The sequence below is a fragment of the Bacillus rossius genome, chromosome 11, assembly GCF_032445375.1.
Source record: "Bacillus rossius redtenbacheri isolate Brsri chromosome 11, Brsri_v3, whole genome shotgun sequence".
Lineage (NCBI taxonomy): Eukaryota > Metazoa > Arthropoda > Insecta > Phasmatodea > Bacillidae > Bacillus > Bacillus rossius.
Genome location: NC_086338.1, coordinates 9892347 through 9916110, shown reverse-complemented (window position 1 = coordinate 9916110; position 23764 = coordinate 9892347). Strand labels below are relative to the sequence as shown.

The 23764-nt window shown below is 36.9% G+C and overlaps 1 protein-coding gene across 4 annotated transcripts in view; it reads left to right on the top strand.

Annotated features, from left to right (window-relative positions):
• LOC134536631 (calmodulin-binding transcription activator 2) overlaps positions 1 to 23764 on the top strand; it is a 417559-nt gene that overhangs the window by 332631 nt on the left and 61164 nt on the right. For all 4 annotated transcript variants that reach the window (XM_063376428.1, XM_063376429.1, XM_063376427.1 and 1 more), the window contains exons 13-19: positions 3990 to 4216; positions 7920 to 8089; positions 10986 to 11088; positions 13607 to 13863; positions 15215 to 15312; positions 15405 to 15558; positions 18129 to 18241. In XM_063376428.1, the coding sequence (XP_063232498.1) occupies positions 3990 to 4216; positions 7920 to 8089; positions 10986 to 11088; positions 13607 to 13863; positions 15215 to 15312; positions 15405 to 15558; positions 18129 to 18241 (1122 nt within the window). The remainder of the gene's footprint in view (positions 1 to 3989; positions 4217 to 7919; positions 8090 to 10985; positions 11089 to 13606; positions 13864 to 15214; positions 15313 to 15404; positions 15559 to 18128; positions 18242 to 23764) is intronic.

The window sequence follows — 23764 nt, the reverse complement described above, 5'->3', positions numbered from 1 at the left end:
AAATTCCAGTCGAGGATTCGAGTTAGGATTCGGATTCGAGGAAATCAGGATTCGCCCCATCCCTAATTGCAATGCCTCATTCAGTTTTGTTTTGTAATATGTTTGAAGTAGTTACGCATATTCAAATCATCTATCCATGTCCCTAAATATATATTTATCTCTATCTATATCTATAGTCCTATATATCTATGTATCTCTCTATCTGTATTTATCTCTTTATATCTACATATATACCTCACACTATCTCTATGTATTCTATATGACGGTACTGATTGCTTCGTTGTTAATATCACACGGGTGTTTTTTACTTGTATGGGAAAATTAAGAATGATAAGGCATCTAGTGCGTGGCAACAATGTTAATAGGCAATAATAAACTTCTAGCGCCTGCGGCATTGTCAACACACACTTCATACGTGTACTGCATGTTGTATCTAACCTCGTCCAACATATTTGATTCTAAATTGGACTTTTAGTAAGGATCCCTAATGTTATTGATAATATAATATAGCCTATAGCCTTCCTCGATAAATGTGCTATCCAACACTGAAAGAATTTTTCAAATCGGACCAGTGGTTCCTGAAATTAGCGCGTTCAAACAAACAAACATATAAACAAACAAACTCTTCAGCTTTATAATATTAGTATAGATTTGCAACATGAGAAAACATGAATATGCTTGTTAACAAGGTTAGATGTTACAAATCACGGAGAGCAGTGAAAGACTCGCTCAATTAGTTTGTGTCCTTTCATTAAAAATATATTTGTAACCTTATCGCTGCTATTGCTGCTGTAAGAATTAGGTATAATTATTTTTGAAACTGAAATTTAAATTTATTATCTTTGTGCTGTGTGCAGATTCTGATTTAATTTTTTATGTAATTGATAAGAAACACTTAGTGCTTCAGGCCATTTTAAACAAATTCCTAGAGAATCTCAGTGTCAAAAATTTGCAAGAGATCAGTGAATATTGAAAAGAAAGAAATATTTTTGAAACAAAATTCAAAAATTATTTTAAATGTGGGGAACTTCAAAAATAAAATGATACTAATTCCATGCGAGATTGAAAGCTGAGCTTACCAATACCTAGCCAGCAAACGAAAACATCCTCTTCGCCGAGCTCCTCTCGTCATTGTACTTTCCCGCGCTGACGCTCTTGCCTCAAAGAAGCTGTAAACTAGATAATGAAGAAGACAACAGTAGAATTACTACTGAAATGATAATACTCTGTACCTAGTTACTACAGACAAGATTTTATTGTTTTATTTTTAGGCCAATTTTGTTTATAAAATAAGAAATTTTTGTCCTTTTTTTAAATTTTTTTTTTACTTTTTATGAACTTTGGTTATTCATACAGATAGCACAATTTTCAACAATTACTCACATTTTCAATGCTATTTACTTCACCAAACTACTAAGAACAAAATGTGTTTGTAAAATGTTCCATTATCGTACTGTAAGAATTAGTTATTAATACAGTTGTAAAATAAAAGAAAAAATATTTTACCAATCTATTTCATAAATATATTTTGGTACTAACTCCATGCTAAATAATTTACTTTCCGTGAATTTAATATATTAAATAGGTTTTTGTAAGCTGAGTGTAGATTTGATTAAATATTCTGATACATTTTAAAATGTTTTGTTGAATTTCGGTGCTCCATGGTGTATTGGGCCCCTTTAGTCGGGATGTGTGTGTTGATGAGGCAGGATGATAAGTGCGACTCTTGCTGGTATTTCTAGCATGGTGTCACGTCTAAGCGTAAGGCTGTGAACTGGCGTACAGTTTTCTCGTCGTCTATAGGACAACTGTGAAATTTTGAGCAGTGATGTTAACATTATATGGCATAGAAATGAAGTTAAAGGTGTAATGTAAGTCCCTTAAATGCTTAAGAATCTGTATGGGTTGTTTTACACCTAAAATTTACTCTGAAAACATGCCTTTTAGCCATTTCAACTCTTATAAAAATACAACTTAAAACCTTAATCAGTGAATTCTTAATTGCTTTTCATAAACAGACCCCACTCTGGTATCGCAAGTCACCATATAATCTTTTCCATACTAGTTACATATATCTGATTTCTGGCGCGCTCCTATGGGCCAGCCATCACAAGAACACATTCTGTCTGCTCGCTGTGTCATTTAGAAGACCTGTCTCCATCGCCACGTGCTACTGACACTTACCGACACTCTGCTCGCCCCGGGACATTGGCTCTGGCTTGTCCGATCCCGTGCCAGCCCTTCACATCCCACCAGACCTCCCCTTGCAGACTCCCAGCAGCTTTCTTTGTTTCTGTACTCCAGAAAGAGATAACAAGCTACGTCGACAATCACTTGGTGGGCGCACGTGGTCAAGACAGAGAAAACTTGAAACGGAACCAAAATACATTCGCTTGTAACCCACGCCGAAGCGTCTCATTGGATGATACCCGAGCAAAGGTATTAAGAAATAAAAAACCAGTAGGAGATAATCATTTGAGGGTCTCACAAATATCCACGTGTATATTCTGAGAGATAGAACTGCCGGCAGTTTAAGTGCCCCGGCTAGGGCCGCACCCACAGAGCGGGGATTGCCCCGGGCCACGAAATACACAACTGTAAAGGGGGCCACATCTAAAGAAAAACAAAGAAAAAAAGGGAAGACAAAACTGTTGATTAACTGAAACTAATACAATTGTGTTATGCTATAATTTAATTTTAAGAGCTATCATACAAAAATTTAAATATAATTGTTTAGTTTTAAAATAATTTTCTTCAGTACTAAAGTTAGTGTTATTAATTTTTTTTTTTTTTTAACATTGTCACCTATTTTTTAATTTGTTCTGAAACAGTAACCTTAATCATTCCAATACATTTTCCTAAACTAACCACATACAGGTCTGGTGGTATAGTACTGTCGAGAGAGGTAGGAACCAGGCCCCAGGTTTGCCTTCTTCAGTTTCAGGTGAATAGTGTGTAAATGGCAAATTTGGCCAATGGAGTACAAAAACTATTTTGTTTTAGGGCAGGGGGCCACAAATCCAAACTCTGCCCCGGGCCACAAAATGTCTGTGGGCGGCCCTGGCCCTGGCTAAAGCTTAGGGAAAAAATGGAGTTTAACTTACCATGATTGGCTCAAAGCTACAAACTTTTACGATTACTGCAATGCTCGTAAATAAGCTGATTGACAAACATCCTCCTGCTGGCAGCATGGCTTGCTGTGCGAGTGTGAGAGTTCTTCCCCTTGGCCGAGAACTGCACTGTAATGTTGACCAAAACATTAGTGTTTGCCTTGAATTTATTGTGTTCAATACCCACAAGCCAAACCCATTTCTTACCCTAGTAGGGAAGATTACCAGTGTGTCTTACTGGGACACAGAATTCAATAAAAATTTCAGAGTTTTCAGTTAATTTTGGTCTATGTCACTTAAATGTGCTGTGCCGGATTTAAATCTAAAGATTACAAATAGTTTAAATGATGCAGTGAAGTTTATCATAAGAGTGCAGTTTGTACGTTTGATAATCTGGAAAAATCACCAATACATAGAGACAAGATGTTATGGATTTATTTTTAGTCCAATTTCATTTTTAAAACAGATTTTTTTTTGTTATTGTTTTTATTTTCATAAAAGCTGTTTTGTAGTACTTACTCGACTAAAATAGTGTTAAAATTAGTATGCTGCATTTTTACGATAAAATAATTTGTAAACATTCGGAATGATAAAAATAAATTAGCATTTGTGGTTTAAAAGTGATTGATTAAGTGATGCCCATTAAAACTAATTAAATAAATTTTTCTGATCCATGCGTTTTAGTACAATTTTTTTTTCTGGAAATGATTTTCCTTAAATTTCAAACATTATAGATTACTTTTTTTTATGATTTGAATTAATGGTGTGGTTAAAAATCTAGTTAATGCCATGATATAACCTGCTATTCAATGCTGTATGGTGTTGTAAAGTTGCATTTGGCAATTGGCGATGCAGCGAGCTGGTGTGGTGTGGTTGCAGCGCACGAGGTGGGGCTGGCGACCCTGCAGGTGGCGTGCGAGGGCTTCGTGATCTCCAACTCTGTGATATTCGAGTACAAGAGCCCGGCGGCGGAGGAGCGGGGGCCGGGCCGGGAGCTGCAGGCGGAGCGAGGCGACGACCACCTGCTCAAGTTCTCGCTGCTGCAGCGGCTGGAGGCCGTGGACGGCCGGCTGCACATCAAGCAGGAGCCCGACACGGGCGACCTGGTGCGTGCCGTTACTTGCCTCCAAGGAGGGAGGGTCTAGCCCCCCTGGCCTCACTGAGGGGGCCCGCTTGCCCTGGCGAGACGCGACTGATGAACGTAAACGTCAAAACTGATTCCTGGAAAACTTTCTGTGCATTATATAAATTTTCCCGCTTATTGCATGCATATAGGCCAGAATATGGGCAGTGTAGTACGACATACGAGCATTCTATCCAAAGATTATTTGTGTTGGTTGAAACCCACGAAAAATTCTCGGGGTCCCCCCCCCCCCCCCCCCCCTTGCAAATCCTTCAGATTTCCGCTGGTCCTTCAGATTTCTGCCGCTGCCTGGCTACGTCAAACCCGAACTGCTGGCTAGTTCAAATTGCAGTTAGCCCATGGCAGAGCGATTTGCCATTCTTTACGAATAATACTCTAACAGACATGCACTTTTGTTTAATATATTAACCGTGAAGGGGTGTTTTTTTAAGCTTATATACATACTGTCCTGAATATAAGTACGCTCACATACAAGTTGACCTATTGCTTTTCAGTTTAAAATTTGTAAAGTGAAATTTAGTAGATTAATATAAAAAAAAATTACTAGCTTACAAATAATGTAATGTACTTCTTGGGAACCTGCTGGTCACATGATTAATTGATTACACATCTGACAACACATTCCCGGTGAATAAGCAACGTGCAACTCATCAATTTATACTTTACAAATGCATTAATTATAAAAAAATTTACAAATTTTACAAATATTGATGAGGACGCGAGGTTAAGGCAGTGGGAAAGAGGAGAAAGCAAAGGTGAAAGGTTTGAGCGCCCAGCTGGTGCATATGGCATGGTAATGCCATGCACAGTCTCACAGCAAAGCATAACTGAAAGATTTGTCAGGGGGTGAGTTGACCAATGTGGTTAAGGGTTCTTGAATGTGGTAGACTAACTAAGATGGGTGCGAGTTCTTTAAAGGCCACTGGAAAACCTTAATGTCAACATGGAATAAAGTGAACGTAGGCCATCAGACATACTTTTGTGGAAAACACGAACATGAATAAAAATTTCACAAAAATTTCTGGTATGCGGGATATAACAGTTATGTTTTTAAGGTATACATGTATATATATTTTGTTTCCTTGCAATTTATGAAATGCCTGCATATAAGTCTGGTATGGATTATTTTTTTTTAATAAATTGAGGGAAAATTTTTTGACTTATATTTGGGTCAATACAGTATTATTGTACTACTTGGGTGATTTAACACTTTAAATCAGCAGAGACTGTCTACCTTAACCTTTGAATTTTCAAAATCTGATATTCTCTGGATTTCATCTGTCGACTTTCTGTGCAAGGTTCATCAAGTCACTCCAACAGGCCGAACATACAACCTCTCTGACAACGAAGTACAGAAAGCCACGAAAAGCTTCCACCGATTCATTACCCATTGTTTTACTGCTTAGCCTACATACGTGGTTCCATCTCAACCAGTAGTCCTGCTGTCAGAGTCAAATGTCTGGATGGCTGAATGGATTGTAAAAGCATGATACATATTAAACCATATCTCAGTGCGTGGCTTCATCTTCATGTAGGCAGACGTTGAAACGTGAACTTAAGTTAGTTGCCAGTTACTGTCTGTGCCAAACATTTCAGTAGCTAAATATCCGGTAGGCATGTGTGTATCACTTCAAGGAAACATTCCAGGTGGCGATCAGACATTATCTCGGTGATGGTCCGTCTACAACCGAGCTGTTTTAAGCGTCGCCACAGTGACCCATGTGATCAGATGGCAGGCACAGGGACCCTGTGGCAGAGAGGTCTGCTCGCTTCCTTTCGAGACATTCTGATTCAATGGCCGGCAGAGTCGAGCCTGTATTTCTCGCAAGTGGGAAACGTGACAAATTTTGCTGTTAGCTGGTAAATTTTTTGGGGTACTCAAACTTCCCCTATTGTTTCATTTTGTCAGTGCTCCATTCCCATGTCGTCACCTCTCTTTGTGGCTAATGACCTCACTGTCATCAAGATGTTAAGTTCATTAATTTATTAATTCATTGATTTAGTGTAATGTTACTTCAAATGATGTAGAGAACAAGTTTGTAGCAAAAAGGTCTTCTGTCACATTTCATTTGACCTTAATTGTTTATACAATTTCTACTGTGTTTTAAATTATGATTTTAGGTGGAAGTTTATATGTGGAACTTAAGATATCCACTGACTTATGAAGATATCAAATTATGAGAAAATTAATTACAAATGTTTGGGCATTATTGGGGCACATGTTAACTTCTACCCATGAATTTTAAATAGGTATTTTTGTTTTAACAGAAAACGTTTTTATTTACTTCTCAAATAAATTTGTTACTTTAATTTGCATGCTTTTTTTTTAATGTGTTACTGAATGTGTAGCATTCGTAATGCTACACGTTGTTAATTTTTTTGGCACAATGTTTGTAAAGACATTTTCCGTTTAAAAATTGCACAGCTGTACAATATACCAGTTGTACAAGGTAATTTATACAAAAAATCTCTATTGTAGTTACTATTGTGCCTTCCAAATTACAGAGCCAAATAAAAATTGATGTTAGTTAGCTGACTACTTGCACAAAAACATTGTAGTACCTCGGTTTTCCAGGGCATATCAGCACATTCTTTGAATGCTTGCGGGGTGTTTTATCTCTCTCTCTCTCTCTATCTCTCATTCTCTCTCTCTCTCTCTCTCTCTCTCTCTCTCTCTCTCTCTCTCTCTATCTCTTATTCTCTCTCTCTCTCTCTCACTCTCTGTGTGTGTGTGTGTGTGTGTGTGTTTTTTTTTTTTCTGTGGAGCAACACATTAAACCTGGGAATGCATAAAAATTGAAAACTGAAACTTATCAGCCTTGAGCTACTCAATTTCAATGTCTTTGCTAAGTTAGTAAATTGTGTGTATTTATTTGGGAAACTCCGTTGGTTTATACTGGTTAAAACCTTGTTTGATTTTTCAGGCGCATATTCACTAAATCATTGGAAAAAAATATGTATAGCAATCATTGTTTTAAAATACAAATTAAATCTGATATGAAGCTAAATAACTATTCCCATGAGGGCTTCACATTTGCAGTTTGTTCATCAGTATGGATAAGATTTTATGGTTTTATTTTGGCCCAGTTTCATTTTTAAAACAGGAGATTTTGTTGTTAAGGTTTTTATTTTTTATAAACTCGGTTTATTCATAATGATATCACCATTTTCAACAAAAATATGACACTTAAATGTTCAGTGATACTTACTGTACCAAAACAATGTCATTTTGACCAATACATAATTTTTTTTTCTTTACAATATAATGTTTTGTAATAAACATGTAAAACTACTGGGCACAATACAAATAAATCAGCAAGCATCTGTGTGTTTCAAAAATGTTCTAATGTCGTAATGTAAAAATAAGTTACTAATAACAGTTGCAATACAAAAAGAAAGCAAAATGTTTTCCAATCTACTTAGTACGTATGTATAGTTTTGTATAAACTCCACGCTAAGTAATTTACATTCATTGAATTAAATATGTATCTATATATAATGTTTTTGTATTCTGATTAAATATGCTGACTAATTTAATGTTTTTTGTTTTTTTTTGCGTTTTGCGTTTTGTGGCGTTCCGGTGTGTTGACGTGCTCTTGGCTTTGTCGTACCTGCGGGGGAACATGTGTGTGTGCTGAGGAACGTGGGGGACGCGTGGTCCGCAGGTGGAAGGCTCATCCCTGTTCAGCCAGAACAACTTCGAGGACCGCCTGGTCAGCTACTGCCAGTACATGACGTCGCGGTCCTGGAAGCAGGAGGAGGAGGCCGGCTCTGCCTTCTCCGGCCACCGGGGCATGACGCTGCTGCACCTGGCCGCGTGCCTGGGCTACTCCAAGTGCGTCACTGCAGCCGACATCTCACGGGAAGCCTACGATTCACCCGTCCTTCTAGACATACCCGAATACTCACGTTGGCAAGCCTTCTTTTCACAGACGAGAGAGCCAAACCCGAAGTTCCCCGAAGTTCATGCTTTTTTTTTTTTTTTTTTTTTTTTTTTTTTTTTTTTTTTTTTTTTTTTTTTTCCATACCACAACAGGTGTATTTATTTGGGGGAAACTGTTCACATGATTGCACAATACGTATCTTTAATGTAACTATCCTAACCAAATCAACCGTCCACAATGTTTTAAAGTATTTATAATGTAGCTAACCTAACCTAATTGATCATTAGTTATCATGAGTTGTATATTTATTTACAATGAACAAAAAAAAAATAAGATGTACGATCGGGCGTTTGGCTCTCTCATCTGTTGAAAGAAGGCTTGCCAACTTGAGTATTCGGGTATGTCCAGAAGGACGAGTGAATCGTAGGCTTCCCGACATCTCACACCTGTTTCATTTTTAAAACATAATATTTCAATGTTATTGTTTTTTTTATTATTATTAATTCCGTTTAGTGTGAACCCTCATTAAGAAAAATCGTGTTAATACAGAACTCTCATTTATACAAAGGTTTTTTTTACGTCCCTAGAAATTATATAGGAGTTAAAGTGCTAAGTACCCTCTTTTATTGCATAATCGTTGCACGCGCAAAATCGTAGAACCTATATTTCAGGGTGACAAAATTTGGATAAAAAAACCTCTCGCGTAATCATTGCATGATGTTTTTGGTCCTGCTATTAGATTCCAATATCTTTGTGTAAGCATTTTTTCCGTATAAAACGATGTATTTTAAAGTATAAATCTAATATTTATTCGGACATTACCACTTAATTAATTAACGGAAATACGAAGTTGTCTGGTGTGTAAATTTTCTTTTAAAGACTTTTTAAACGTTATAACCTTTATCTGATCGTCTGCGTCGCTGCGGTGTACCGCTTATAAAAATGTAGCCAGCGCTAGTTGGCATCATTCATGTTTGGTTATGTTGCTTCCCGTATAGATCGCGCACACATAGTCGAATATGGATACCTCGCCGATTGCATGCAACGCACGCTCTCTGTCAACTGCCAAGTTAACTACAATTGATTCCTCGCACACACTTGTGGTGTGTACTACGATAGTTATGCGTTCGTTCAGGCTTGCATTCGGGTCACAGATTTTGTTTTTATATTTAAAGTTGAAGAAAGGTTTTTGTTGCGTGACTTATTAATTTAAATTGTTTGGCATGCTCTTTTATACTTCACTTTTTAAATAAACTTACTTTCCATGAATGGGCTTTGTTTTTATGAATAACTTTACCTAACAAAATTTTTTTTCTTGCATAAATGTCGCACCCCTACTTTTCAAACTTGATTTTAGTATAAAATGTGCAACGATTAGGCGATAAAACACGATATATTATGTACATACGTTTTGCATAATTAGCTGGCAAAGTTGAATTGTTAACATTTATGTGCAATATAGATAGGGACTACCAAATGGTATAAATAACATAAAATTTTAGGGTTTAAAGACAATGCTGGTGGCTACTTGCATGATATGGTTTTAAGTAAAATTTATTTAATTTTATTTAATCTTGTAAAATCATAAACATTTTTTGGATTTTAAAAGGCTAGGTAAAATTTAATAATTTTTTTTTTTGAAAGAAATTAAACCATATCACATAGTAGCCAGTAAAATTGACTTTAAACCTAAAAAGTTACAGTTTAATATTCCAATTCATTCCTCTGATCTGTACTGCACAAATAAGTTAAAAATGCAACTTTGGCAGCTAATTATCCAAAGGTATGTACAATATATTTTTTTTTTCTTTTTGTAGAAGTTCAGCCACTCAGAAAGTCGTCAAGTTTAACTGTGTCATATTTAAATATAAAATAATAACCTGAAATGGATGTCAGGCTGTTCATCTTTGAACTTCCCGTGTTAATTTTTCAGTAGTTCCAACTATACTTTCGAATTTTCCTCACTACTAACTACTGTAATGCTACTTGCACCTGTATGCTATAAGTCCGTCATTGTTTTATTTGCCGCCACGATAAACTTTTCCAGCGTATATGTAGTTGGCACAGTTCACAGTTGGATACCTGTGATTGTGCAGTTAAACTGGAATTCTTCGCTGATTTCTCCTCAGGAATTAATGGGAGAAGAGCAAGGCAAACAGTTTCAATGTTATGTAGTACACAGTTCTGTGCCCAGAAATATGGAGACGTTAGCTTGATTGTGGTAGGGAGAGCTCTCACATTGTACATGATATTAAAGAAAATAAGTAAAGCATAACTGCCTTGGCATGAAAATATGAAAATTAAAACTCTAATTGATACTGAATAATTGAGAGACTAAACGGAGACGTGTTTTAGTTTCCACATCAATACAGTCATGTAACCAATTACTTTCAACTTTGTAAAATATTTTTTGACCTTAACTGTTGTATGTTTTGTAGTTAAAATTTATGCTCCATTGTATAGCTGATACAACACTTGCATTAGAGAACAATTTTTTTCCATGCGGTGAAATCTTATTACACATTATCTGAAACAAATCCACAATTTTGGAACTTTTTAATGAAATTACGTTGTATTGAACTGTTCATAAATGTAGACCAACTTGTACTGATTTGAAAATATGTACATACTTATAACTTATAAGTGAGGTACTTTGTAATGAGAGTCCACTGTATTACTTAAATGACCCTTACAAAATAAGCTGTACACATGCCCTGAGTTAGATCTTGAATTTGTACAAACTGCCTCAGGGGCAAAATTCTCTGAGGAGCCAGTAAAAAGCAAGTTTGCTGTGTGGATGCTGAGAGGCTGGTAGCAGCTGTGAAACATGGGGAGTGTGCGTTCTAGGTTGGTGTGCGCGATGCTTCACTGGAGGACAGAGAACTCGTCCGTGCTGCTGGACACGGAGGTGGATGCACTCAGCCAGGACGACGAAGGGTACACACCTTTGGTGAGGGAGCATTCAGCAGAAACTGTGATACCTGTAGCATCCCCACACGCTGTTCCCATGCCTCCCACGCCGTGTGGTCAATACCAGCACGTAGCAGCACGACCATGCCTCGATAAACAATAGAGACGTTCGTGTTTCATGAATTTTTTTGGTAGCAAAGTAGAATTAAAGCTCAGGTTTAGAGCTGTGCCGATTGTGAATCGGCAGAAGCCGATTTTCCCTATATTTATTTGAATTAGTGTTCCTGCCGATTCACGATACGCTTGTTAATATTCGGTTGATATTATTGAAAAATGAAAGTGTGTGTCATAATCTAAAAATCCACTGGTATACTTTTCACTTTTCATCCTACTACATACTTGGAACATCATTTCTTAGCTACGTGTGCCAGCCGTACACATCAAACTGAAACATCCTATATTTTAATAACATTCTTGAATCTAATCATTGTAAATAAATATATCACCAGCACGGTAAAGTTAGATAAGAACAAAAACTTGCTTTATTTAGAGCATGGCTACCACTACAAACAATGGAAAATACCAAATGCTTGAACTTCTAAGAAATTTTCTTATATCATGATGGAGACATTTTTTAATTAACTTACATAAAGTTTTTTAACTTGAATAAAAGAAGTAATAATAATAATCAAATAATATAGGACTTCACATAATGTGAATTACTTTTATTGTTTCCTGTGCAAAGCGAACACATGAAATGCATTTCCGTATAAATGTTTGGTACTGTAAATTTTTGCTGAAGCACGTGTTAAGATTATATTGGAATTCCTGTTCTTGAATTGTAAACATATACAAAGTCTTGCAATTTTGAACATTTTAAATAATTTTTTTAAACTTATTGGTTTGTGAATCCAAGTATTTCATATTTACCTATTATTAAATAATATTATTTATATAATTATTTATTAATAATTAAATTTTCCAGCCTCAATTAGTAAATTCATGTTTCAATAAGCAACTACTAATGGGATGTCAACAAACAAATGAAAACAAGCTCAAAATACTAGTTAATAAAGAGAGGTTATGTTCCGTTTATAAACTAAAATACATGTGCATTTAAATTGCATGCTTTTCTTAGAAAGAATTATCTAATGTAATTTAGTAAATTTATAAAAATATTTTAACCAAAATGTGTTATCTCCTGTATCGGTTCAGAATCGGTGAATCGCAACAGTTGTATTGGCGTATCGGCACATCGGCAAAATTTTGTGAATCGGTACAGCTCTACAGAAGTTTATCTGGTTTACAGTGATGATTGGTTCACAGTTCTCTATACAGGTTGTGGTGATCTGGAGACAGTTATAAACCAGAAATAGGAGAGTGACCTAGGTCGTAGGATTTAAGGCTGCTGCCCCTGGTATTAGCCACTGAGCACGCTTAAGATACTTTAATGTGTTTAAGACAGTTGATTCTAACATGGAGGAAAAATAATATGAAAAGTAATTGTAACTTCACTATTCACATGGGGAATTTCGTCTATGGAACAATAAACAAAGTGTTATCTTGCCATCATATGTGATGTGATGAATTTGCTGTTTCTGTTAAGTGTATTAAAGCTTAACTAATTGGTTTACTTCTCAAATGAGTGGTAAATTCTTCTAACTTTATTTTCGTGGTCAATTCTGTGTGTTTGGGCCAAGCTCTTCAAACACAGTTATGGCCCAGTTCTCAAACACCATTTGGGTTATTTCAGATAACAGTCATTAGTATTATTTAAATGCTGATCTTGAAACTTTTCATTAAATTTTTTAAGTGAATTAATATTATAAATAAATAATAAGTATTTCATTTTCGTCTCCTTATAAGTAAAAATGTTGATTACATCATATGATCTTCTTGATGAAATTCAAGACGTAATTAAATTTCCAATATTTTCATTCCAAATTTTAATTTACAAAGTACGATGTTTTGGATATATTTTTATCATTGTTGTTAACATTATAACGTTGTGTCAGAAGTATTTGAGCTGGATGGTGTGTATCTGGCAACGGAGCTCACCGAAACAAGGAAATCGCCAGTGGCAGAGATTCGTGCATTGGAAAGAGAGATTAAATGTCTATGGAAATGTACACCGCAAAACTGAGATGAGACCAGTTGGCGTAGCCAGGATTTGTGTATCGGGGGGTGTTAAGAAGCATGGCACCCCCTTCCCCCCCGGTATTAAAGCGGGGTGGTCCGGGGGTCCTTCCCCTGGGGAAATTTGGATTTTAACTTTTAAGGTGTAAAATAGTGCTATTTCATCAGTTTTCGGTACTTAAATTTAAATATTGTAATGGGAAAAAATTTTATTAATTTTTAATATGAAATTTGTTTGAGTGATGAATAAGAAATTAATTAAAGGTTTGTTGCAAGGGGGGTGGGGGGGGGGGGGGGGTTGATCCCCTAAAAACCATCCTGGCTACGCCCCTGCATGAGACAAGCTTAATTCCAGGCCACTCTCATTAGAAGTTTAGCAGTTTCCTTGAGGCTTGAAGCGAGATGCGGGGCGGTGTGTGCAGATGTGGGCGTGCGCGCGCGGCCACCAGGCCACGGCGCTGCTGCTGTACCACTGGGACCGCTCGGCCCTCGCGCTCAGGAACCACGGCGTGCGCTCGGCGCTGGAGTGCGCCCGCGCGGCGGGGCACGGCCGGCTGGCCCGCGAGCTGGAGCGCCTGGAGGCGGAGGGCGAGAAGGACCGCGCCCCGTCGCCGTCCCCGGCCGAGTCCCCCGCGCGCTCCCGCGACGGGGTCTTCCTGCGCCCGGGCGCCGTGCGCAGGTGCCTCTCCCACTCATACACTTCACCCCATCCAGCATCTATTCCTTCAGGAACATCTTGCATTTTTCCATTCAAACATAAACCTACTGTGGAATCTTTTTTTTTTTTTTTTTTTTTTTTTATGTTTGACAGGAGTCCAAGAAAAGTTTATGCAAAATACATTAAAGTGGTTATACTCTCAAATGAAAATTTGAATGTGTGTACTTTTTTTGGAAAATGGCTGACGTGCATAAATGATCTTAACGCTAAATATGACTGAAACTGAGAATGTCACAAATCTCTTATTATAAATATAGCGTTACATAATTAATGAGAATTTATGTTGTAATGTATCAGACAGCTGTGAAGGCTAATAAACATAAATTTCTGTCGGCTATATAGTATCATTTGGTATACAATGGATAAAAAAAAATTCTTTTATTTCAAATTTTAAGTCAAAAATATTATTGTTTTCATTTTAATTTGAAGTATTTAATATTTTCAGATCCCTAGCATATAATGCAGTCTAAGAGCTCATGAAAACTGCCAGTCAGTCACGTGGGCCTATTTATTGTACAATTTCTAGGAGCTTGTTATTAGGAGTGATTTTACCAGTCTACTCTAGATCCAGTGCTCTGTTCCAGTACTTTCATTTCCAACAAAATTGCTCGCTGAGTCTGTTTTGTAGGTCCATATTCCAAACCAAACTTAATTTAGTTCAGCCACTTTAAATAGTAAATTACTACTATAATAATATTTTTAATGCAAAAGTGTGTTTGTCTGTTAGTCTTTCTTTCACACAGCAAAGGAGCAAAATTATTATTTTTTGTATAAAGATAGTTTATGAGCAGGGGAGTGCCATAGACTACATATAATTATGAAATTTTATCCCTAAGGGAGTGAAAAAGGGATAAATTCAGTTTTATAATAGAAAATCATAGGAGGTAGGTCATACACACAAACAGTGAGTTTGTGCCATTTCTCAATGTCTGCCTCACAGTCACATAGTAAGATCTATTAACTTTCTATCATTTTCCTTGGCGAACCCCATCGGCTTAGTGAAGTTTGAGGCTGCTAGCGAACTAAAGGCATCAATAAAAGTTTAGTTCAGAACTTCATCAATAGGTGGCATTAACTTGGTGTATCCATCACGTATTGCGTAGGGGTTACCTGCCTTCCCACAAAATGAAGCTGAAGAGAGGCATCCCGTTTTGCTGATTAGTAGCCTTGATGCACGTGACTGTCCCATCAATGGAACTTGAATATTAAATTTTTTAATATTTTTGTGTTTAGCCTGGGCAACGCCGGGTACTTCAGCTAGTGCTGTGTAGAGTATCGTGGGTTTGTGAGTATGACTGTGTGTTTGGCCCAGGAACGAAGTGCAGAAGACCAAGATCATGAGCATGGACCTGGACATCAGCTTGCTGGACTCCCACGGCAACAGCTGCTGGAGCTCCTTGTTCAGCCAAGGTCGGTGCGAGGGGGTTGCTGGGTTACGGGGCAGCGTGCCGAGGGCTGCAGGGCGGTGAGCGAGCGTGAGCGTGTGTCGCGTTGGCCGGCAGAGGGCAGCGGCGAGGACGGCCCGGACCAGCGGCCGGGGAGCCAGCGCCTGAGCAAGCGACCGTCCGTCGACAGCGGCATCCACCTGGCGGCCGTCCAGAGCTCCGACAGTCTTCCCTCCCTGCACTCGGGCCGGGACACCCACAAGCTCTCCAGGTGACTCCAGCGCTGCCGAGCCCCATTCTCAACACTATCATCATCATCGTTGTTGATTAGTAATGTACTAATACATGTTTCTCAAATGTCATGTTCTTATATTACAGTGTGTATGTTTCGTGTTTCTGTTGTACTACCGTGTTTTCACGCATAATCGTCGCACATTTTATTCTAAAATAAAGTTTGAAAAGTAGGGGTGCGGCCATCATGCGGAAAAAAAAAATTTTGTTAGGTAAAGTTATTCATTAAAACAGAATCCGTTCATGGAAAGTATGTTTATTTAAAAAAAGGTGGAGTATACAAGAGCACGCCAAACAATTTATATTAATAATTCATTAAACAAAAATCTTTCTTCAACTTAAAATAGAAAAACAAAATCTGTGACACGAACGCAAGCGACTTGAATCTGTGACGTGAACTAACGCGTAACTACCGTCGTAATATACACTTCCCACGTAAGAGTGCGGGCTATCAAATGTAGTTAAATCGGCACTCGACAGAGAGCGCGCGTTGCGTGCAATCGGCAAGATATCGATATTCAACTATGTGCGCGCGCTATATACGGAAGCAACATAACCAAACATGAATGCTGCCCATTAGTGCTGGCTACATTTTTATAAGCGCTACACCGCGGCGATGCAGACAATTAGATAAAGGAAATAACTTTTAAAAACGTCTTGAAAAGAAAATTTACACGTCAGACAACTTCGTATTTCCGTTAATGAAATAAGTAAGTGGTAATGTCTGAACAAATATTAGATTTATATTTTAAAATACATCGTTTTATAAAGAAAAGATACTTAAACAAAGCGCTCGGCATCTAATAGTGAGACCAAAAACATCATGCGACGTTTAGCGAGTTTTTTATCCCCATTTTGACGGCCTAAAATATAGGTGCGATGATTATGCGATAAAAGAGGGTAATAATTTTTTGTTTTGGTCAATGTAAGTATCTGGTATTTTTGACATTGTTGTAGGCCAGTGGGGATATCACTATCTGCTGTGGTTTCACCTCAGGTAGAGCTGGCCTACTTTGGTGCCATCGAGGGCTAGTGTCCAAGTACTTGCAGTGACTATTTTGGTTCTAGTTTTTGTTTTATTTTTGTAATGTCTCTTATTTTCTGTTGGTGGGTATATTACGAACATAAATAATAAATACATTTCTCATGTGAGATTACTTTGGAAACAAAATGTAAGATCAAGACAGTTTAAAATTCAAGACAATGAGTCACTGGATAGAGCCAATATACTTTGTTGTAAAATTTTGTTCAGCTACTCTGAAAACATACGTAAAAAATTATTGAGAACTCATTGAAGAATCAGTTATTTCTTGGGCAGTATCATGATCAGTATCAGTGAAATTCTGTTACTGATCTGTCGCTACTCTAGTGGTGTGAGGTGATAGTCACCAAGCTGCCACAACCTTCATATGGTGAGATTCCAGGTTTGAAAGTGTGTTGCCTCTGTATGTGTTTATTTGAAGTGAATGGGATTTTAAAAATACACACCAAATAACATTTTTTTTTTCATAGTACAATCATTTGGACGAAAATAAACAAACTGATAGGAAGGTTAGTGACATGGAGGAAACACGGGACCTCCCGTGGCCAGGACTGTGTTATCAAGAACCTGAGGACTCACTTTAGGAGTATACGCAGCTGGTCGCGCTGTGTGAACAGGAAGGACAAGCCACGTGTCTCCGCTACAAATGACACCACACTGCTCATGCGCTGCACATATTCCCATTGCTCTGATCATCTCCTCATTCCTTTCACTTTTTTTCAGGTCTCTTGGTTCAAAGAAAATATTATGCCCTTTACTACACTTTTTTTTTTCACTTACCATTTTCCTTATTATCGCACCAAATTCCTCAATCTGCTTTGCAACAAATACTTCCCTCCCCCTTCTCCAAACTGTTCCATCTTTGCTTCTATCATCTTTCTCCAATGCACTTCCCAGATACTTTGGTGTATTCTCTTGTTTTAGCGCAACACCACAGAATTCTGTTAGCTTTTCTGTATATTTCTTTATTTGTTGTTATCTGCATTACTCTTTAGTAGGAGACTGGTTTGCAATTCAGATAGCGACAACCTGTGAGTGTGTGCATTAAGAGCATTACACGAATATTAGATGTACGTAGGTAACATTTATCGCAGACTTGTGCGACAGATAATACATAATAAGAATTACAGATATTTTTATGTTTTTTATTATGAAGTGTGCAAATGGTGCTTAAAAAGTTTATACATAATTTAAATATTTGCAAAATGACTGACTATAGTCAAAATGTATAATATGTTATCATACAGCTCTATATTGTACACATGTTGATGGTAAAAGTTTTTGTAAGAAAATATTTACAGCATGTTATGACTCGCTGACCATGCTTTTTGCTGAAACCATAAAAAATTTATTATCTTCGACTGTCAGGTGTGTTGGGTGCATCATACAGTATGGTGATGTGCATTTGTGAGCCATGCTTCACACTGGCTGGAATGAACTGTGACTCGGTAAAATCAGTATTTATCTGTGCATGTGAAGACGATGCCTTGACACAGAGCATGTGTTAGGTTCGACCGCAGCATGTCTCTGCCGCTGGCGTCCCCCACCTCCGCGGCGTTCGACGTCTCCGGCAAGGAGGACACACGCAGCTCCCCCGTCAGGAAGATGGACTTCGCACTGTGTAAGCTGCCGCACCGCACACACTTAACATACTTCATCCTTGGCCATTCATGGAGGGGACCCTTTTAACAACCGACTGTTAACACACTAATTTTTGATTTTCACATGAAAGCTAGGGGCAAGATTATATGGTTGGTTGCAATAACACCGAAATAACATCAAAAAATATGTCGACACACAGTATAACACCGAAATTCAAGTTAAAATACCACAAAGCACTGAAATGCATTTAAAATCACGAGTCTAATAATCATTTACAATCGAAACTGAACTCTAATGACAAATACCTAATCTTTCACATATTAAATTTAATTGAAGTAATTCATTTAGAATGATGTTTTTTAGGGATGGGTTGAGTACACATTTTTATCGATTCCGATACCGGTACCGATTCCTAAATTTCGATTCTCGATTCCAAGTCATTCCAGTTTTCGATTCCTGGTAATTCTGGTCACATAATTAAAACTACTTAAGAATTGAATGCATTACATAATGATAATAACATGTATAAAGGATAATTATAAACTTAGGATTAAATGTTGAGGGTTTTTTTTTCAATTTCCAGTGAAGAAGCATCTTCACATAAAGTTTGTTTGCTAGTAAGTACTAGGCTGTGCACAAAGAAGTTCAACATTTAGACAGGGTTCTTTAACAGACGATAACGCCGATAACATAACATCTTTGTTCAAAATGGGTTCAAAGGTAGCACTACTTTTTTCTGTGGTACCTTTTGACTTAGTTGGTGACAGTGCTGTAAACAAAAGATTGTTTTTCTTCAAAGACTATTTTTTCTGGTAGTAATGTGTGCCGGGATTTCAAATGCTTCATTAAATTAGTTGTAGATTTGTAAGTACCGCTCCGTGAAATTTGCGCACTACCATGATTACAAATTGCATATTTGTCATTTTCACTATTGATGCGAAAATGTTCCCAAACTTTAGACATGTTGATACAATATCAGACCATTCGCATCGTAATTTGAAACGACAGTCGGCGAACATTTTTTTTACTAACAAACTAGCAAAACACTTGAAAATAGTTTTAGCAAAACAATATTTGTGCCAAATAAATAGCATAAATGCGCAACAATTCACAGTAACCTCAATAGCACGACGGTGAATTACGCCGTAATTCACCGTCGTGCTATTGAGGTTACTGTGAATTGTTTCGCATTTATGCTATATATTTGGCACAAATATTGTTCTGCTAAAATTATTTTCCGTAATTCACCGTCGTGCTATTGAGGTTACTGTGAATTGTTGCGCATTTATGCTATTTATTTGGCACAAATATTGTTTTGCTAAAACTATTTTCAAGTGTTTTTCTAGTAATTATTACGGTTTTCCTTTGCAAGAAATAAACACGAGCCTCTGTTGGCGGTATGGCCAGAGAATTCTTTAAAATCGATTGTTGCTTTCATTATACAATTTGTCCCGTACGCAACGAATCAATACGTTTCGACTTGACTTTATATTTTATGGCCACCAGAGATTTTGTGGAGGCCATCATCCTTGAATGGCTCACAACTAAAATGGTGACGACACGTGATGTGGTCTCGTTTCATAACCGTCACTTTCTTCACAAAAAACAATGGACTTTTCTTAACTGCAAATAAAATTAATAAGTCTTTTTACAATTTATTTACGTCTAATACATGAGTGAGGAATAATGTTCTTCGATCGTGGAGTTTTAATTAGAGGTTAAACATGCCCGGTAACATTGTTTTTATTTATTTTTATTCGTATAAAATTAATATTTAATAATAATGAGCATTATTAGGAATTTTATGCGCATACGGCAGGTAAGATATATTAAAATAAGTAAGTAAAGTTCAGACGAAAATATATTACTACTGTATTTTCTTAACTTAACCGATTCCTAACCTACCTTGCCCTTTTTTAGTACCCGATACTGAGTACCCAAATTTTTTAATAATCGGTGGTATCGAGGAATCGGAGAATCGAATCGACCCATCCCTAATGTTTTTACACTTTATAAAAAAAAAAGGAAAAAGGTGACGACATCTGTCGTGTCTATCCTGGTCCCTAGGCCCGATGTTGCCCATAGCCGTCTGGTCTGGGCATGAGTGTAAAAAAGTGTTTGATTGGTTCTTCGAGGGGTGAGCGCACCCGAGCGCGGCGGCTGGTGTGATAAATGACAGTGCAATCTGACCCGGACCGCGTACTGTCTCGTGCGTCCCCCTCCCCTGCTTCCCGCTCGCCGCGCGCCGGAGCGTGGGAGTCAGTCGTAGCTCGCCTCTCATCCGCGACGGACGCATCCGAGCGCTGCTCCACGCTTCGCCACTAGCGACTCGTGAGTGGTTCGTCGTTCAGCAGCCAGTGCCTTAAAGACATAGGCAGAACTACGGACATACATAGACCGAAAGTGGCGTCTCGAGCGGCCGACAGCTCGAGGGGTTGCTGTGGTCCTGGCCCACTGTTGTAAGCCACAAGGTGAGAACCCGTTCACTCCCTGAGTTTTAGGCTGGCCGGCGCTCTCGTCACGACAGGGAATCACTCGCAACAAGGGTCAGAGAGCCAGGTGTCGTCAAAGGTTTACCTTTTTTAATCTTGCAACTGTTATTAGTTACTCATTTTTACATTTTGGTCTTACAACATTTTTCAAACACAGGATTACTTAACAGATTTTTTCAATTAGACATGCATATTATGAATCATTATATTGAAAAAGTGCATCATGTATCAGTCAAAGTGACACTGATTTGGAGATAGGTATATAAATATCATAGAACATTTATAGTATCATATTTTTTCAGTAAAATTCTATATTTTTTAATAAACATTTTATGATAAAATAAAAACAATAACATTGAAATCTCCTGTTCAAAACCTAAATCTGCTAGAAAATAAAACCATAAAATCTTGTCTCTAATAATAATACAGGTCTGTTTCTTCATGTGTGAACAGTTTGACTAGTAGAGCAGTTTCGCTGGTGGGTAAACTAAACTAAAAGTTTCTGATTCAAAAATTGCCTGTATTTTTACTCTTTATGGTGTAAACATCCATGCAGTGTAGTTAATTTTTTTTTATTGTGTATAACTCAAGCTAGAATTGTTAGCTGCTGTTCCTATTTTCTGGACCACAGTTCTCTCACAGTTGAGCATTTATTTGATTCAACTTTCTCCCATACATATCTTAATAAAATTTATTCCACAGTATTCAGTTTCATTATTATTTAATCTTTGTCTTCTTAGTTTATCGAAGCAGTTTAATGAATACGTATTTTAAGTTTTACTGGTCTTTAAAATAAGGAACTGTAAAGCTTTGAGGCGGTGGTGAAAGTTGAAAAATGAGGTAAGTATTTTCTATTATTTTTATTTACTTTTTTCCTTAATTTGGTATGTTTTGATAGTTTTTTTTTTCCTTGTGGGAAATTTTTCATCACTTTACCTGCTCTATTCTTACAATAAAAGCATGATAAATATTTTATTGATGATTATTATGCTGATCGAAATGTAGTTCTAATTTTTATACTTTTGCTATCTGGTAATTTACAGCAATCTGCAGTTGTACATACAAAATTCCTATGCTCATGCATAATGCTATTTCCGGAAATGGGAATGCTTTGAAAAATATGTTAATAATAACTATCTATTATATATTTGTAGTGAATGCCTACCTCAGTTGCTTTTTAATTTTCTGTAAATTTATTTATGAATCTTAAATCAACTTTCACCATGCACCCATTCAAGCTTTTAGGTTTCATAACATAATGAATTTTTTACTGTACAAAGAATGCCCTGGCTTTGTAGTACCTGGAATTATAATTTTGGAGGTTTTTATATTAATTTAAGTGGCTGTATTTGAACACTTTAATATTTTCTATTTTGTTTATAATTTAAGGTTAGTTATCAACTTGCACATATCATGTACTAGTTGCTTTTATGGGTAAATTTTTGATATGCAATTTCATAAATGAACAAACTTTTCAGTAAGTTTTTGTTTCATTGAAGCTAAATATATAATTATCACTTTATCAATATCTGGAGGCCTTAGGCCATGTCCGAATTCAATTCTGCAGTTGTGTACTTGCGACCTTGCATACGTATCTTGCCTTTGACTAGTCGGGACGGGTTAATTGTTTGGCCTCTTCACGTGGTATTAGCCAGCCGAACGAGTTGTTTACATTTCATTTTTCAACACATAAATTGAAACGAAAATTAAAAAAACCATGTGTAGCTGAATTTAATCATATTTAACACTTCATTGCTGACACACAAATTTATGACAGTTTACTTTATTATCATTCTTTTTTTTTTTTTTGTAGTTACAATCTGTATGTATGTGCATGTTTTTGCTAAAACTTCCTTAAAAACATGTTTAAATATTAATATTGTTATCCAATTTATTAATACAAGTAGCATACAACATTTTTTTTCAAAATGGCGACGTGTCTTCACTGGAAGTACGTGAGAAATACACAATCATTTACTTACGTCCTTGCATACTTCATTTCCAGTTCAGACATTCCTTGTGATGTCGGAGACACGTACGTATTAGTTTATACTTCAGGTGAATTCAGACATGGTCTTGGTGTATATATTTTCTTGACTTGATGTAAGTTTTTGGACATACGCCATTACATCAAGTCATGCACTCCCATTGCACAAATCCTTTAAAGATAACATATACTTTCTTGTCATAATATAGAAGTGAGAGGTTAATTCAGCTGGCAGTATTTGTATATTTTTAATCGTGGTGTGCAGTCTGTTTGCAAAGCCATAAAAGCAATTGTAAGTAGTTTGCCAATCATTTTCATTAAGTCAGCATGTTGTCACTGATATTTCTGAGATGTTATCATTGTATTTATTTTAGTAATCACAAACAAGATTTTTTTATTTTTACTCCCATGGAACTATTGTCATGAAGTTTCAGTTCCAAGTACACCAGTCTCTCTAAGCAACACTGTTCAGTTTACTCAGTTTTGAAGTAATGAAGCCAGTAAATAACCACATAATAAGTACGTGGTCATGGATTCTAAGGGCCGAATTCAGAGAGCTCTTTCGACGGTTATCCACACACCGAAAGGCTTTTCATTTGAAGCTGCTCGGCAGAGACGTTTTTCAGTGGTTGGTTGACTGCTGGATAAGGAGAGCCAACCACTTGAAAGTGAATGTGGTCTGAAGCACATTCGAATGCCTGTTCAGTTGAAAATCGGCAGAGCAGTTGATGGTTTTAATATATAATTCCCACATAAAAACGTGTTCATGTATGTTTGTAATTATTTAAAACATTTTTGTCATATGGCAGATATGTAAAATATGTTTTGGAATTAAATATGCGTTTTTAAAGAAATCGTTTTGCCCGCAAAGTGTGCATCATACACGTGTTTTGTAGCGATGGCAGAAGATTTGGATGAATTTACAAATCACATTGACGAGGTTTTTGATTTTTTTGATGATCTTGAAAATTAAAATCCAGTTCCGCGAAGGTATAAGAAATTTAGCAGACCCGTTTGATTTTTATCGGGATCAAGAGTTTGAACAACAATTTTTTTTTTCTCT